This window comes from Tursiops truncatus, chromosome 5 (assembly GCF_011762595.2).
Source record: "Tursiops truncatus isolate mTurTru1 chromosome 5, mTurTru1.mat.Y, whole genome shotgun sequence".
Taxonomy (NCBI): Eukaryota; Metazoa; Chordata; class Mammalia; order Artiodactyla; family Delphinidae; genus Tursiops; species Tursiops truncatus.
In genome coordinates, this window is record NC_047038.1 from 120,192,798 (window position 1) to 120,207,204 (window position 14,407).

The 14,407-nt window shown below is 43.3% G+C and overlaps 2 protein-coding genes across 5 annotated transcripts in view; both read left to right on the forward strand.

Moving 5' to 3' along the window:
* The first annotated feature begins 5,478 nt into the window (after positions 1-5,478).
* Positions 5,479-7,743, forward strand: H2AZ1 (H2A.Z variant histone 1). Of its 2 annotated transcripts, XM_019926470.2 has the most exons (5): positions 5,479-5,661; positions 6,105-6,182; positions 6,471-6,584; positions 6,935-7,064; positions 7,307-7,743. In XM_019926470.2, the coding sequence occupies exons 1-5, from the start codon at positions 5,659-5,661 to the stop codon at positions 7,366-7,368; spliced, it is 387 nt and encodes a 128-aa protein (XP_019782029.1). In that variant the 5' UTR covers positions 5,479-5,658; the 3' UTR covers positions 7,369-7,743. The 2 variants fall into 2 exon arrangements, with proteins under 2 accessions (XP_019782029.1, XP_019782030.1); XM_019926471.3 differs by lacking the exon at positions 6,105-6,182 and having other exon boundaries at positions 5,517-5,661.
* A 1,433-nt stretch (positions 7,744-9,176) lies between these two features.
* The window catches only part of DNAJB14 (DnaJ heat shock protein family (Hsp40) member B14), a 41,642-nt gene continuing 36,411 nt past the window's right edge, over positions 9,177-14,407 (forward strand). The window contains exon 1 of one of the 3 annotated variants that reach the window (XM_019926469.3): positions 9,177-9,462. In XM_019926469.3, coding sequence (XP_019782028.1) covers positions 9,359-9,462 — 104 coding nt within the window. In that variant the 5' untranslated portion in view covers positions 9,177-9,358. The remainder of the gene's footprint in view (positions 9,463-14,407) is intronic. The other 2 variants (XM_019926467.3, XM_019926466.3) reach the window with 2 other exon arrangements.

Sequence of the window (14,407 nt, forward strand, 5' to 3'; positions counted from 1 at the left end):
ACCCCCCACCTCCTCTTGGCGGAATGCTCCTAACCACTTCCAACTTGCGCTGCCTGATTCCAACTGATTTTTGCTCAAATAAACTCTTAAAACTTTTAAATATGCCTCAGTTTATCTTTCAACAGTTCTGACATCATCGCCTAATGTTTTTGTTGGGAATCCTTCTTGGGATATATTTTTGAAACTTCTTTCAGAAGCTCCTGCCCTTATTGCCAACATACTTACTAGAAAATTCCACTTGAATTCCCCAAATGTCAACTTAAATATTTCAGAACTTTCCTGACTTTCCTCTTTTTTCTCTCCTCTGCCCATGCGTGTCTACCCTTTTGGCATCCCCATTTCTATAGATGCTACTTCATATCTTAGACCACCAATCTAAAAACCTGAGTATCTTCTTCCACGCCCTCTCTCATTTATCCATTTCCACTTCCTATACCTTCCTAAATGTCACACCTAGCTACTAAATCTTATTGAGTCTTCCTTCAAGATGTTTTACATCCTTGTCTTGGTTTCAGTGTTATACTGGTTTTAGGGTTTATACCTAAATGACATACATCAGCTTTACCAGCCTTCGAACAAAAATTTTCCCTTTTGCCATTTGCCTTGTACCCCATGCTAGATTAGTATCCTAAAATCAAGGAACCCCTTCTCAGAAATATTGATTGGTTTCTTGGTGCCTCAGGGTAAACGGTGCTATCTTTCCTTAAGATTTAGGGTGTTGACTTACTGTAATGGTTAAGATCAGGTTCAGCAAGTGATAGACAATCCAATATAAAAGTGGCTCAAACGAAATAGATGTAAAAGTTCAAAGAGATCCAGGGCAGGTTTGAAACTCCATAGTATCAAAGACTCTTGCTCATTCTATCTGATTTCCTTTACATGTGGCCTGCATTCCCAAGTTTATTTCATGGTCCAAAATGGCTTTCCAACTTTGTCTTTATTCCAGTCAGTGAGAAGAAGAAATGGAAAAGAAAAGGGCTTGTCTCTTTTAAGGAAATTTCCTAGATCTTTTTTGTGCCTACCATTGCTGCTTACACCCTTTGGTCAAAACTTATTTCCACGGCCAAATGTACTTATATTCTCATGACCAAGTGTCCCACTAAAAATTTGAAGTTCCAGTACTGAGGAAGATGGGAAAATAGACACAGGGTTATAACCAGGAATCACTGCCACACTTACCTTCTAACTGCTACTTCCTTACGTTAACCTGTCATTGTAGTCAATCTCTCCCCTTGTCCATTTAAACAGAAATTCTTCAAGACACTTCAGCCCATGTTTTTTTCTGTCCTTCAAGCTAGAGGAACTGTCGATTTGGCAGCCAATCAGGTACTTATTTTGTAACAGCCTTAGAAATGTGGCCTTAATGATTAGAGCATTGTTTAAATTTTCTTCCTTGTCTAATCCTCTCAGCTAGATGGAGGGAAGAACCTGAGCCTTATACATCCCATCTCCCAACTGCTATTGCTTGGCCTGTTGCCTGGTACAATTTAATGGTTGTGTTCTAGTTTATCTAACAGGCTAAGAGCACCAAACTGGAATATATCACATCTATTCCTTTATTAGGGAGGGATTATATATCATATGTTGTGGTGTACAGTATTGTATTCCATTTCAGTTGTATATATAAAGACAAAGAAGACAATACAATAATAAAAATGTGTTAACTGTCAATAACAATCTCCTTGAAATTATGTTAAAAACGTATGATAGGGACATTATTATGCAAGTGAATGTACAATTTAGCTGGAGGGATAAGTAATTAAATACCAATATAGGTGAAATATTATTTAGGAAAACAATATCAACACATAGACTCCCTCTCTCTACCCAGCAAATCCTAAAGATCAATAATAGACAATGAAAGGATAATATGAGAAGAAAAGACCCTCAATTTTTTTAATTTTAAAATTAACAGCAAATTTCCAAAAATTTTGAGGACTGTTAACATACAGAAAAAATAACTTAGTGCTGTATTAAAAGAGATATTGGGTCCCATGATCTTTGAATTGTTTTTCTTGAAATGGCAATGGATCAGGTAGAGTAGATTCAGCTGATCCTCTTTACTTATGCCCTGTATTTGTGAATTAAGTGTGTGAAATCTGTGGTCATGGGAGGTGTATAACTGGGAAATTTGGAATTTAAATCCATGGTCTTTGTTTCATCAACACTGAGTTAAATACAGAGGCTTCTCTTAACATAATCACACTTACGTGAAGAATTCAGGGAGAACTATGGCCTTTGTGCCACAAATATTAGTACATCATATTAGAATATATGGAGTACATTCCTCACACTTCATGAAATCCTTTCACAATTCTATGAGGTTGGCTTATCTAGTGCTGCGAATCCCTCTATAAAAAATGAAGAAACTGTGGCTTAGAGTTCAACCTACTCAGGGCCATATAGTTAGTAAGTGGCTGGCTGCCCAGAATCATTCCCAGTTCTTTTACTCTAGCTCAATATTTTGTATTATACTGCAGCGGGACTCAGTTATCGACAACTGAGTGAGCCCTTGAGGGCACTTTCTTTCCCGGATGCCCTAGGTGGATGCCAAGATTCTAATGTGGATTATCTAACCAAAAGAATTCTGCCATTATCTATCTAGGCCAGTGGTCCCCAACCTTTTTGGCACCAGGGACCGGGTTCTGGGAAGACAATTTTTCCACAGACCGGGGGCAGGGGGGTGGTTTGGGGATGATTCAAGCACATTACATTTATTGTGCACTTTATTTCTATTATTATTACATTCAAATATATAGTGAAATAATTATACAACTCACCATAATGCTGACAGGAGCCGGAGCTCAGGCAGTAATGCGAGTGATGGGAGCGGCTATAAGTACTGATGAAGCTTTGCTCGCTCCCCCGCTGCTTACCTCCTGCTGTGCGGCCCGGGTTCCTAACAGGCCAGAAACCACTACCAGTGGTAGGCTGATATCCTTTGAAATAACTGGGAAGTCTGTTTGCATTTGCTTAAAAAACAGGTGTTCAAAGTAAGATATACTTGAGAAATTTGAGATTCCCCAGGGTGAGACCATCTCTCAAAAAGTCAAGAATAGAAGTTAACATTCATACTAGTGTTTGAGAGGGGATAATAATTGGTCATAGAAAGTGTGGCTGAGTTAGGAAAAGACTACTAAGGAGAAAGTCAATAACAGTGGAGCCATCTACCTCATATTAGTTTAGTTTCCTATGATAAGAGAGCACTTACTAAGTAGCTGACTGGGTATGGCATTGAACAAAAAGAATTATATAGCTCTGGCTATATATATACACACGTGTATTACATGTATTAGTATAAACCCAAGTTGAGGAGAAACCAAGAATATTAACACATTTTTACCATGCTGTTTCCAGGGCAGCAAAGCGAGTAGGAAACCTTCACAAAACTGCTGTGAAAAGTGTTGAAACTGATATTCTCCTATTCTCCAAAGGATGAGGAAAACTATTGAAAGCATTAAACCAATTTTGGATTTTAGTCTGGATGTTGGATGACTTGGTTGCATATACTTCGGGTAGGTTTCAGGCTTGCTGCTTTCATGTCAAAGGACAACAATGCACTAGACAGGGAAAAAGATTTAGGAATCAAAGATACCTTATTTCATCCCTCCCCAACATCCAGTGTAGAAGATACCATAGTTATCATCAAGGGCTTGCTGTGTGATAAACACGTTAGCGCATACATCACATACCTTCTCCTTTAATCTTTCAACAACCATGTGAAAATAGGTGTTCCCATACCGTTTTCATAGAAGAGGAACTTGAAGCTCCAAAAAGTAACTAAGGTGACACATTGAGAAGGAAGCAGAGCAGAATTCTTGTCTACCTGCTCCTGACTCATTCTCTTAACCACTATTCAGTGAGGCAACAGGGAATTCCTTTAGCTGGGCCTCATGGCAAAGAGTACATATATAGTCTCCAAACTAGAAAAGGTATTAATGTAGGTTTGTGAGTTATATATCAGGAAGCCTCAGTGGAGCTCAGGTTAACTATTACATCAGGTTTCATAGCTTTTAATGTCATTATATCAATTCAGTGGGAGAACTGATTAACTCTTGCTATTGATTACATCCTAAGAAATCTCAGTTGCAAGGGGAAGAAAATAAGAAGCCTTCGTGTCAAATTGTTGGGAATCTTGGAACTTAACTCCTAGAAATAGAGAAGTCCTCTAATTTGATAAAATCTTTCAAATTGAAACCCGAACTACAGTATTTAAAAGTATGTATTTCAAAATTTCTTGACGTCAGAAATACTGAAATATGTTTAAAATGTAATACACTATTAAATACTATAAATGTTAAAGATTTAGATCACTACTTTCTTCAAGCAGCTGGACATGTATACAGGTGTTATTAATCTATTAGTTGGAAGACTAGGTAGCTGGCATTAGGATCGTACTGTGTGTGTACAGTACTATTTTTTAAGCCCACCATTTGCAATTGATTACACGGACCATCTGTAACTGTCTGTGAATCATGCTGGGAGTTACCCCACTGACATTTACCGAACATTTGTCATGTAGCAAACTGTTTAGCATACAAGTTGACACATAATAGCTTTAAGGTTTCACTAAATCAACTTTAGACACCAGGCTATAGGTACAACCCATTGACATGTAATTTCCAGAAAAACATGGCTTATGATTTAAGAAAAGATAACCGCCTCACCCCAAGCCCTCTATGGGTAGACCAAAACGTCTTTTGTGACCAACGAGGTGACTTTGCCTCACTGAATTTCCTGTGAAACTATCCCGTTGGGGTGGGGTAGGGGAGGTAGGGGAGTCACAAGTCGTGAGGAAAGAAGAGTAGGGACATTCAGCTGAAAATGAAGTTGCAACAGTGGGTCCTGATCAGTCGGTGGCTCGGGACTCGCCTAGGGGGAAGGAACGCGGCATCACTATCAAGGCTGTGGTTCGCGATGAACTCGGGGCTCCTCTCACTGTACGCGTTCGCGCTACCTGTCAGACCGGAGGAGCCGCAGCGATGCAGAGGGGACCGGGGAGGAGGGTACCCCGGGCCCCGGAAGAAGGATGAGGACTGGTGGGTCTCCGCCTGCGAGGTACTCTTGCGGGGGGAGGCAGGGCGGGAAGGAGGGCGCGCTAGACCCCGCGGAGACTTCACGTGGTCTCTGGAACCAGGCTAGGAGAAGAAGGCTGAGCGGGTGACGTGAGTGGGGGGGGGAGGGGGGCGGTGCTCGGTACTGCATGCCCCTCCCCTAAGCCTCTCAGCCCCTCCTCCCAAGCACGTGACCACAGCCGGCGGGTCCCCTTGCTCCCGCAGCGTAGCTCGCTCTGTTTCTTCCCTCCCGCCGCCGTGCCCTTCTTCTCCCCAGTTCCCATCCCTCTGCCCTCCCCCACCACCTTCCCCACGCCCCAATAGCGGCTCGAGCTGCGAAGCGCCCGCCCCTCCGCCCTTTTCTTCGCTTGCTCATTGGCTGGGGCTTCAAGGACGCGTCCCGAGGGCGGGTAGCAGCCATTGGTGGGATGAGCAATCCGAGTTCCCGGATGAGGGAACATTCTGCAGTATAAAGGGAGCGGGGAAGGCGGGAGACAGCGCAGTTTGAATCGCGGTGCGACGAAGGAGTAGGTGGCAGGTTCTCGCTGGGTGTTTGACTAGTCCTCTCTCTGCCTTGCTTGTTTGAGCTTCAGCAGAATTTGAAATGGTAAACTTGGTGGAGGCGCTCGAAGACTCCGCGGGTTTTTGCCGGCGGGAGAAAAACCCGTTACAAACGGAGATGGGTTTGAAGCGGCAACGGCTGGGAACGCGCGGAGACAGGATTTGGAAGAGCGGGGGGAGGTGTTTTGTCGGCGGCGAGCGGAGCAGCCTCCGATCTCGCGGCGGGCGGCGACGGTTGGGTGGCGCGCGCAGCGCCGCTGGGGGCCGGCGGGCGGCGAGCGGGTGGACGGCGGCGCGCGGCCGCGGCGGGCGCGCAGCGCGGGTCGGGCGGGCGGGGTCGCCCTTGCGGCGCGCGGCGGGCCGAAGACCCCGGCTGGGCACGGGGCCGCGCTCGCGCCCGGGCCGCGCCGCGGTGGGGGAGGGGCGCGCCGCCCTGGTAATCCTATATTCTGCGTTCCTTCTTCGCTCGCGGGCGTGTGCGCGCCGCAGGCTGGCGGTAAGGCTGGGAAGGACTCCGGAAAGGCCAAGACAAAGGCGGTTTCCCGCTCGCAGAGAGCCGGTTTGCAGGTCAGTCAGTGGTGGTTCGTGCAGTCTGGGAATCGTGGCGTTTTTCTTTCCTTTTCCTCTCTTGTTTATCATCACTCTAGATGAGCGTTTCGTCTTTGCGTGGGTGATGGTGTCGCGACTTGGCTTACCGATACAATAAATATCAGGGAGGGGGGCGATCACGTGTGTGGGTGCTGGGGCGCGTTGCTGCACCAGCGTCCGTTCCCCTTGCTTTGGCGCGCGTATAATTTTACCGTCTTTGGCCCGTCTACCTTTGTGCATTTATGTTTGTGTATGCTAAAAATAAAGTTCCCGGTGGGCCGTATTCATCGACACCTGAAATCTAGGACGACCAGCCATGGACGTGTGGGCGCGACTGCCGCTGTGTACAGCGCAGCCATCCTGGAGTACCTCACCGCAGAGGTAAATGGGTGTACGCCTATAATCTGGGAAAGATTGGGGGGGTGGGGTGGGGGGAGGCGGCGGGAGGGAAGGAGGAAAGTGATGCAAGAAAACTCCCAGGCTCTAAACGCGGCGAGAAGCTTCTGACAACGCTAGAGGGGGCTGGTGTTCACGATGGGTTCCCGCTGGGCTTGAGTTTGCGGCTTCAGGAAATAAAATTGCGTTCCCCCTTTACAGGTTTTGCGTATCTTGCCATTCAGGTAGTGGGGGAGATGACACTTGGTAGATACACGTTCATGAGGCTTTGATTCTTGTCAGGATCTTGAAGATAAGGAAAGCGGGAAGGAGATTGATTACATTCTGTCTTCTAGGTACTTGAATTGGCAGGAAATGCATCAAAAGACTTGAAGGTAAAACGTATTACCCCTCGTCACTTGCAACTTGCTATTCGTGGAGATGAGGAATTGGACTCTCTCATCAAGGCTACAATTGCTGGTGGTGGTATGTAAATACTAAAATTTTAATTGCTTTAGAGAAAAGAGTTCTTTGCTTTAATTCCTACTAGTAATTTTCAGTCTAGAAGAGGACACAGTATAGTTTCAGTGATCTGTAGTATGGTTGCATCATGAAATTTGATATCTGTATGTATTTCTGAATTTTTACTCACATTTAAAGACGTCTTCCAAGTTGAACATTAAACTATTTTGGTTTTAAAGTACTATGTTATTTTATCCTTCTTCCAGGTGTCATTCCACACATCCACAAATCTCTGATTGGGAAGAAAGGACAACAGAAGACTGTCTAAAGGATGCCTGGATTCCTTATTATCTCAGGACTCTAAATACTCTTAACAGCTGTCCAGTGTTGGTGATTCCAGTGGACTGTATCTCTGTGAAAAACACAATTTTGCCTTTTTGTAATTCTATTTGAGCAAGTTGGAAGTTTAATTAGCTTTCCAACCAACCAAATTTCTGCATTCGAGTCTTAACCATATTTAAGTGTTACTGTGGCTTCAAAGAAGCTATTGATTCTGAAGTAGTGGGTTTTGATTGAGTTGACTGTTTTTAAAAAACTGTTTGGATTTTAATTGTGATGCAGAAGTTATAGTAACAAACATTTGGTTTTGTACAGACATTATTTCCACTCCGGTGGATAAGCTCAATAAAGGTCATATCCCAAACTAGTTGTGTATAAAATCTGCTTGATTGTAATAGGAACAGCTTTGTTTTGAATAGGTATCTTATCCAGCAATAACCTAAGCACATTTCTTTCCTTGAAATTAAACTCTTAATTCTGTACATCAGAGTCAGAAGGCACAAGTATAATTTATTTTTACTATGTAATGAACTGTTAAAACTTCAGCAGGAGCCGGAACATGGGACAGGTTGCTGTTTTCTAGGTTAAGTTTGACCATCTCCGTTTGTTAGCTGTGTTTGCTGTTAGTGACAGCAGCCCTACGCCAGAGCACTGTGGTGGAGTTGGGTGGGAGAGGTGGGGAGCAGGTAGGGGAGTCCTGTACGTAGCTCTCTCCACGGAAGGAACTTCCAGTTTAGACTGAGAGTAGTGTTTCCTGTGTGCTGCAGGCTGTTTTGAAGGCTACTTGAATTAAATTGTTCAATACACGGTAACATCTTTGGGGGACGTGCTATTCCCGTTTTACAGAGAGGAATCAGGATTTTTATGCAAGTCCTGAGTTCATATTTGCTGGCATGGCTAATATCTCTACTGAGCATTGTGTGAAAATGGTTATTTTGTAGTACGGATCATTTCGACACTTGGTTCCTGGCAAGTTCTTAATTTTTGAAATTTGGAAGAGGACATTACCAAGCAAAAAGTGGGCCCTTTCCCTTCACCGAGGAGACCAACATGACATGGTACATCATTTCACAAGGGGTGATGTTAAAATGGAAGAAGGGAGAAAACCCAACAAGTTTACTTATGTGATGGTAATACGCTCTCAAAGAGCTGATTTCCGTCCTGTTTCGGTCATGAAGCCTTATTATGGTTGTGGTTTTCACCAGAATAAGTGCAAACTACAAATTATGTAAGCGTTTGCTTTGTACCTCTTGGATGTACTAAGTTTAATGGCATCTGGGTCAGAAAAATGGTGTATCGCTGAAATACGGCAATGAAACAGGAGTGAGGGTCAAACTAAGCTCTCCTGGGCTTCCTGAACACCTGTGCCGGAAGCGCGGTCCTCACCTGACAGAATCCTGCCGAGGCTGGGGACCCAGAGGCGGGGCCTTCGATCCCTGGGAATCTTCCTGAAAACGGACGTCCCCACCCCGACCCGTCGCCTGGCCGCTATAGGAAGGCGGGCTGCCGCCCGAGCGGGCCGCCCCGGGAGGTCAGGGGGCACGTCACTGCCGCTGCAGGCGGCCGGGTCCCCGCCTCGGCGGAACCCCCCGGCGGTCAGCCGGCCCGGTATCGCCCGCACCCCCGGCCTCCAGGTCGGTCGGCCCCGAGCCGGGCCGCGCCAGGCAGGGACCGCCGAGTCGGCTCGGGCGGTCGGACCCGGGAGGTCAGCCCGGGGGCCGGGAGGGATGCGGCTCGAGCCGTAGCGGCCCACGGGGGGCGGGGAGGCCGCCGAGAGGAGGCGGAGCCGCAAGCCCGCCAGCGCGCCGGGGCCCCGCCGCCGCGGTCGCCTGCGCTCCTCCCCGCTCGCCTCCGCACGCCCCCAACCCCGGCCAGCCTCGCCTCCTCGGCGACGGCGGCTTCCGCCTCTCATCGCTGCGCTCCCGCAGGAAACGGAAGAAGGCGCAAGCCATGGAGGGGAACCGGGATGAGGCGGAGAAATGTGTCGAGATCGCCCGGGAGGCCCTGAACGCCGGCAACCGCGAGAAGGCCCAGCGCTTCCTGCAGAAGGCCGAGAAGCTCTACCCACTGCCCTCGGCCCGCGGTGAGGCCCTCGGTCCCCTTCTTCCCCGGCCGGTCCCCGGGCCGCCGCGCAACCCGCCCCCGCCCCACCATCGCCCCTCTGGGAGCCGCAGGGCCCCCGGGCCCCACGACCCCGCCCGCCCGGCCCCCCGGACGGTCCTCCCCGACACACCCCCGCCCCGGCCCTGACCGACCCAGCCGGGCCCGCTGTGGACCGCCCGAGACTCCCTCCGCGCCAGCTTGCCTGCGAGATGCCGGCTCTCAGCCGGCAGGCAAGAGTTGCCGGTTCCCTGGTCGGTTTTCGTAAATGTCCAGCTGTCATTCTTCCAGGAGATTCGTCTGGTCCTGTCTTACCAGAGTGGGGCTTTATATCTGGGTGTGTGGGTGTGTGGCCCCCTCCCTCCTCATCTTCACCCCCAAATAAGGTCTAGGCCCCTAATGAAGTGAGAGGAACGGGGAACTCTTGGTGGTTAATGTACAGGTCCCTGGTTCCACCGCCTCTGGGGTAGGAAACACTGTTGCCAAAGCAAACGTTTTCGAACACCTGAGATGACATTGCTTTTCCGAGAGAGAGTTCTTTAGAAGAGAGGAGCACAAGAATGATAAGAGTCAGGAATGATTTGCTAAATAGTATCCGATTCGATAGCACCATAATTATCGGCAAATGAGGCACATGTTTAGGAATAGAGTACTGGACTTCCTTTAGTCGAAGTCCTGTTCTTGTCCTGCTTTCTAGGCTATAAAGTAATTATAGCCAGCATGTATTGAGTGCTTACAGAGTGTCTAGTGTTTTACATGAATTGTTTCATTTACTCCCCAGAACAATCCTAGGATTCATTTGACCAGGTTTACTCATAGGGAAACAGACTTTTTGATGAATGAATGAATGAGTAAATGAATGAAAATAACTTACCCAAGGTCAGACAGTAATTAGTAACAAAGTCAGAATACTACTTGAGCTCTCTAGCTCCAAAAGGCCCTTCACCACTACACTCCATTGTCTGGCCGATAGGATACTGTTTTCACTTGAGGTTCAAGATATTTCCAGGTTAAGAAAAAAATTATCAGTAAGTCAGTAAGAATGTGGGGAGACCTGTTTCATTTTGTTGTTGTTGTTTTAATTCTTTTCTACATTGTTAAAGCCCTTGCATTCCGTACTTTTCTCTATCCTTTTCATTACACTGCTGCTAAGTACTGTACCAGGAAGGACAGGAGAGGGCAATGAAAGAAAAGAAAGTGATTTTTTGTTTTTAGTGTGGCAAAAACACAACAAAATTTACCAACTTAACCATTTTTAAGTGTATAGTTCAGTCGTGTTAACCATTTTCACATTGTGGTACAACAGATCTCCAAAATTTTGTCTTACAAAACTAAAACTTTATGCCAATTAAACGATTCCCCATTTCCCTACCCACCCAGCCCCTGGCAACCCCCACTGTAATTTCATTTAAAAATTTGGCTACTATAGATAACTTATATAAGTGGAATTATATAGTACTTGCCTTTTTTGACTGGCTTATTTAACTTAGCATAGTGTCCCTGAAGTTCATCCATGTTGTAGCATAAATATACCAGGAGTTCCTTTTTGAAGGCTGTGTAATATTCTGTTGCATATATATGCACCACATTTTCGGCATCCATTCATCATCTATGAATAGATTGTAGTTTCCATATCTTAGCTACTGTGAATAATGCTGCTATGAACATGGGTGTGCAAATACCTCTTTGTGATCCTGCTTTCACTTCTTTTGGATATATACCCAGAAATGGAATTGCTGGATCATATTGGTAATTCTGTTTTCACTTTTTTTGAGGAACTGCCATACTGTTTTCCATAGCAGTTAATGCCATTTTACATTCCTGCCAACAGTGCACAAGAGTTCCAGTTTCTCCACATCCTCACCAACACTTGTTATTTTCTGTTTGTTTGCATTTTGGTTTTTGATAGTAGCCATCCTGGCAAATGTATGGTGATATCTCATTGTGGTTTTGATTTGCATTTCTCTAACAATTAGTGATGTTGAGTATCTTTTTATTTGCTTTTTGGCCATTTTTATATCATCTTTTGAGAAATATCTATTCAAGTCCTTTGCTCATTTTTAAATTAGGTTATTTTTTTGTTGTCGAGTTGTAGGAGTTCTTTATATATTCTGGATATTAACTCCTTATCAGATATGTGATTTGCAGATTTTTTTCTCCCATTTTGTAGGTTGTCTTTCATTCTGTTGTTTCCTTTGATGTACAGGAGTTTTTTAAGTTTGATATAGGGCCATTTGTCTATTTTTGCTTTTATTGCCTGTGCTTTTTGGTTTCATATCCAAGAAATCATTGCCCAGAGTTAAAATTTTTTGAATTTCTCAACTGTATGACCACATGATTTCATTTAGTCATTGTCTAGTCTTAGAGGGACAGTTTTAACATTGAGCATGTAACCACTCGAGATGATACCTTGGCTTTTGAAGCCTTGCCCAAAACTAACTTGTAACCTTAATCTTGGGCAAGTTAGATAACCTTTCTAGCTTTTAGCATTTTTGTCTGCAAAATGGGACAATAAGGTACCGATTTTATAGGGCTTTTATGAGAATTAGATGAGTTAATACATGGAAGGCATTTAACAGCACTCAATTATTTTGGTATCATTTCCATTTAACAAGTGTGAGGCTTTGAGAATTTTTAAACTTGTAGTCTGTAATTCTATCATACAAGCAACTTGAATCAATCTGCTAATACTAAAGATACTGTAAGATATCAAAGCACAGCACATTGCTCTTAAAGTCATGAACATAGGGAAAATTAAGAAAATAACAGTGAAAGTTAATAGTACAGTGTATTGTATGGCAATATGTGATTACCAAATAAAGTGGTTGATTACAGTTGTGGTGTAGTCTGAAGACCTTATTCAGGTGCAGACTTTGCCTCTGACAGCTTTGTAACCAGGGATGAGTTGCTTAACGTTGCCAAGCCTTGTTTAGTTATGAGTAAAAGGAAGATTTTCATCACAGGGCCCATGTGAACATTAGCTAAGTCACATGCAAATACTTAAAGTGTATTTTACATAGAATGTTCTCAGAAGACGTTTATTGGAATAATTTAAGAATTCAGGGGAGGGAAAGATCTAGAACATTTGTATAAGTTTCTGATAAAATATTTCATGTAGAAGGGAATTGAAGCTGTTGGTTAAAATGGAATTTAAACTTTTTATACCTGAATTTCACCTATTCTAGACTACCCTCAAATCCTTGTAACAAAGAGTTTTGATGAATGTGTTTTCATGCTAGGATAGGCAAAATAAAACATTGCATTTTGATTTCTCTTATATAGTGAATGAGAGGATGTAAGACTAAGTTCTAGCTAAATTCTAGAATTTTTGTCCTCTTTACATTTTATTCTTGCCAGGTGAGAAGTCTGATTGATAAACCACTTTAAAAAGCTGGCAGGAGTTTCCCTTGAGGAAAAGCATCTTCAAATGAGTCTAGGACATTGTTGCTTTCTAAGTATTTAGTTGAGAATATTATTTTACAGTTTATTTATTGCAGTGGACTTCTAAGCAAATTGAATTTTACAGCTTTCAAATATTTTCATACTGTGAGTTTGGTTTATGTTTGAAAGGATTGATATATGTATATGTCTACTTACATAGGACATATAAATATTCTGGAAAAGTAATGTCAGCATGCGAAAGTAAATTGCATTTTAGTTTCTTAAACTGTATATTTATTGGATTATTGATATGTTTTGGATTTTTACAGAGATACAGTCTCACTGTTTTAATTCTTTACATTGGTATTTTAATACTTTAGTGTTTCATACTAATTGGCAGGCAGTTTGAAGTATAGATTTTTTTTTCAGAGAAAAGCATTTTAATTGTTTTCAAGAAGTTCATAGTAATTTGAACCAAATGGCAGCCTCCAGCTTCAAAAAAGGCCATCCTGTGTCTACTTTATTGAATGGATAACTCACGTATAATTTGCAGCATCTATCAGCACAATAGCAATAAAAATAGTCCTCTTTTTATTTTTCCCCTCAGATGAGACATATGTTTGTAGATTTTTCTTCTTTTTTTTTGCTGCATTATTTTTAAATTTAAATCTGATAAAAAATTCAAAGTTCTCTCCTCCTTTGTCACACTTAAATTGGTAAAATAAAGCTTTTAAAACTGTCATTTCACATCTGTAGTAGTATGCAGCCTATTCCTTTCAAGACAATTCCGTTTTCTTCTGTTTCTGACTTAATCAAAATTTAGTGACAAGTGTAAATTATACATTCAGAACAGTTATTTTGATAGCACCAAGTGTTATAAAATGATCTCCAAATTTCAGCTAATAACCAAACTATTTCAGACATTATAGTTGAAGAAAGAATACTGAATTTGGTTTGAGCCTTAATTTAATGGTTTTGTGCCCCTACATCCATAACTGTCTTTCTGATCCTCAATTTCCTCATCTATAAAATGGGAATATATTTATTCAACAAATATTTACTGAATCCATACTTCTTTGTGGCAGGCACTGCTCTAGGAACTAGGGAGTCAGTGAACAATAAGACAGTTCTTCTTCTCTGGGAGCTTACATTCTAGAAGAATGAAATAGGAAGTATCTGCTGGACACAGAAATGGCTCAATTCCTGTCATTCCCCTTTCCTTTCCTGGGCCGCAGTTTTATCTGTAGTCTTCACAGGATTATTATAAGGTTATTTTATTAAGAGCTATAAGAATTTCATGTATTACTATTGAATACTATGGCAAAAGTATTTGGATGGTGCCTTGGAGTTAACAATATAGTGTTCGTCTCTTTTCTGTCATTTTTTAATTACCTATTTAAGCATAAAATAATTACCTTAAATTAGGATTAATCTCTGTTTGGATTCAACTACTCATTCCCTTCTTAGTTAACATGTAGTTCTCCTTGCCTTGCACTTATTCCTTGTATTATTTATGTGTATAGCTGTTCCTCTTCTGTTGTCAGGAA

Coding starts and splice junctions, on each gene's coding strand:
- H2AZ1 (XM_019926470.2), top strand. Junction 6,183..6,470: donor CGCAGAGAGCCGGTTTGCAG/GTCAGTCAGTGG, acceptor CTAAAAATAAAG/TTCCCGGTGGGCCGTATTCA. Junction 7,065..7,306: donor GGCTACAATTGCTGGTGGTG/GTATGTAAATAC, acceptor TCCTTCTTCCAG/GTGTCATTCCACACATCCAC.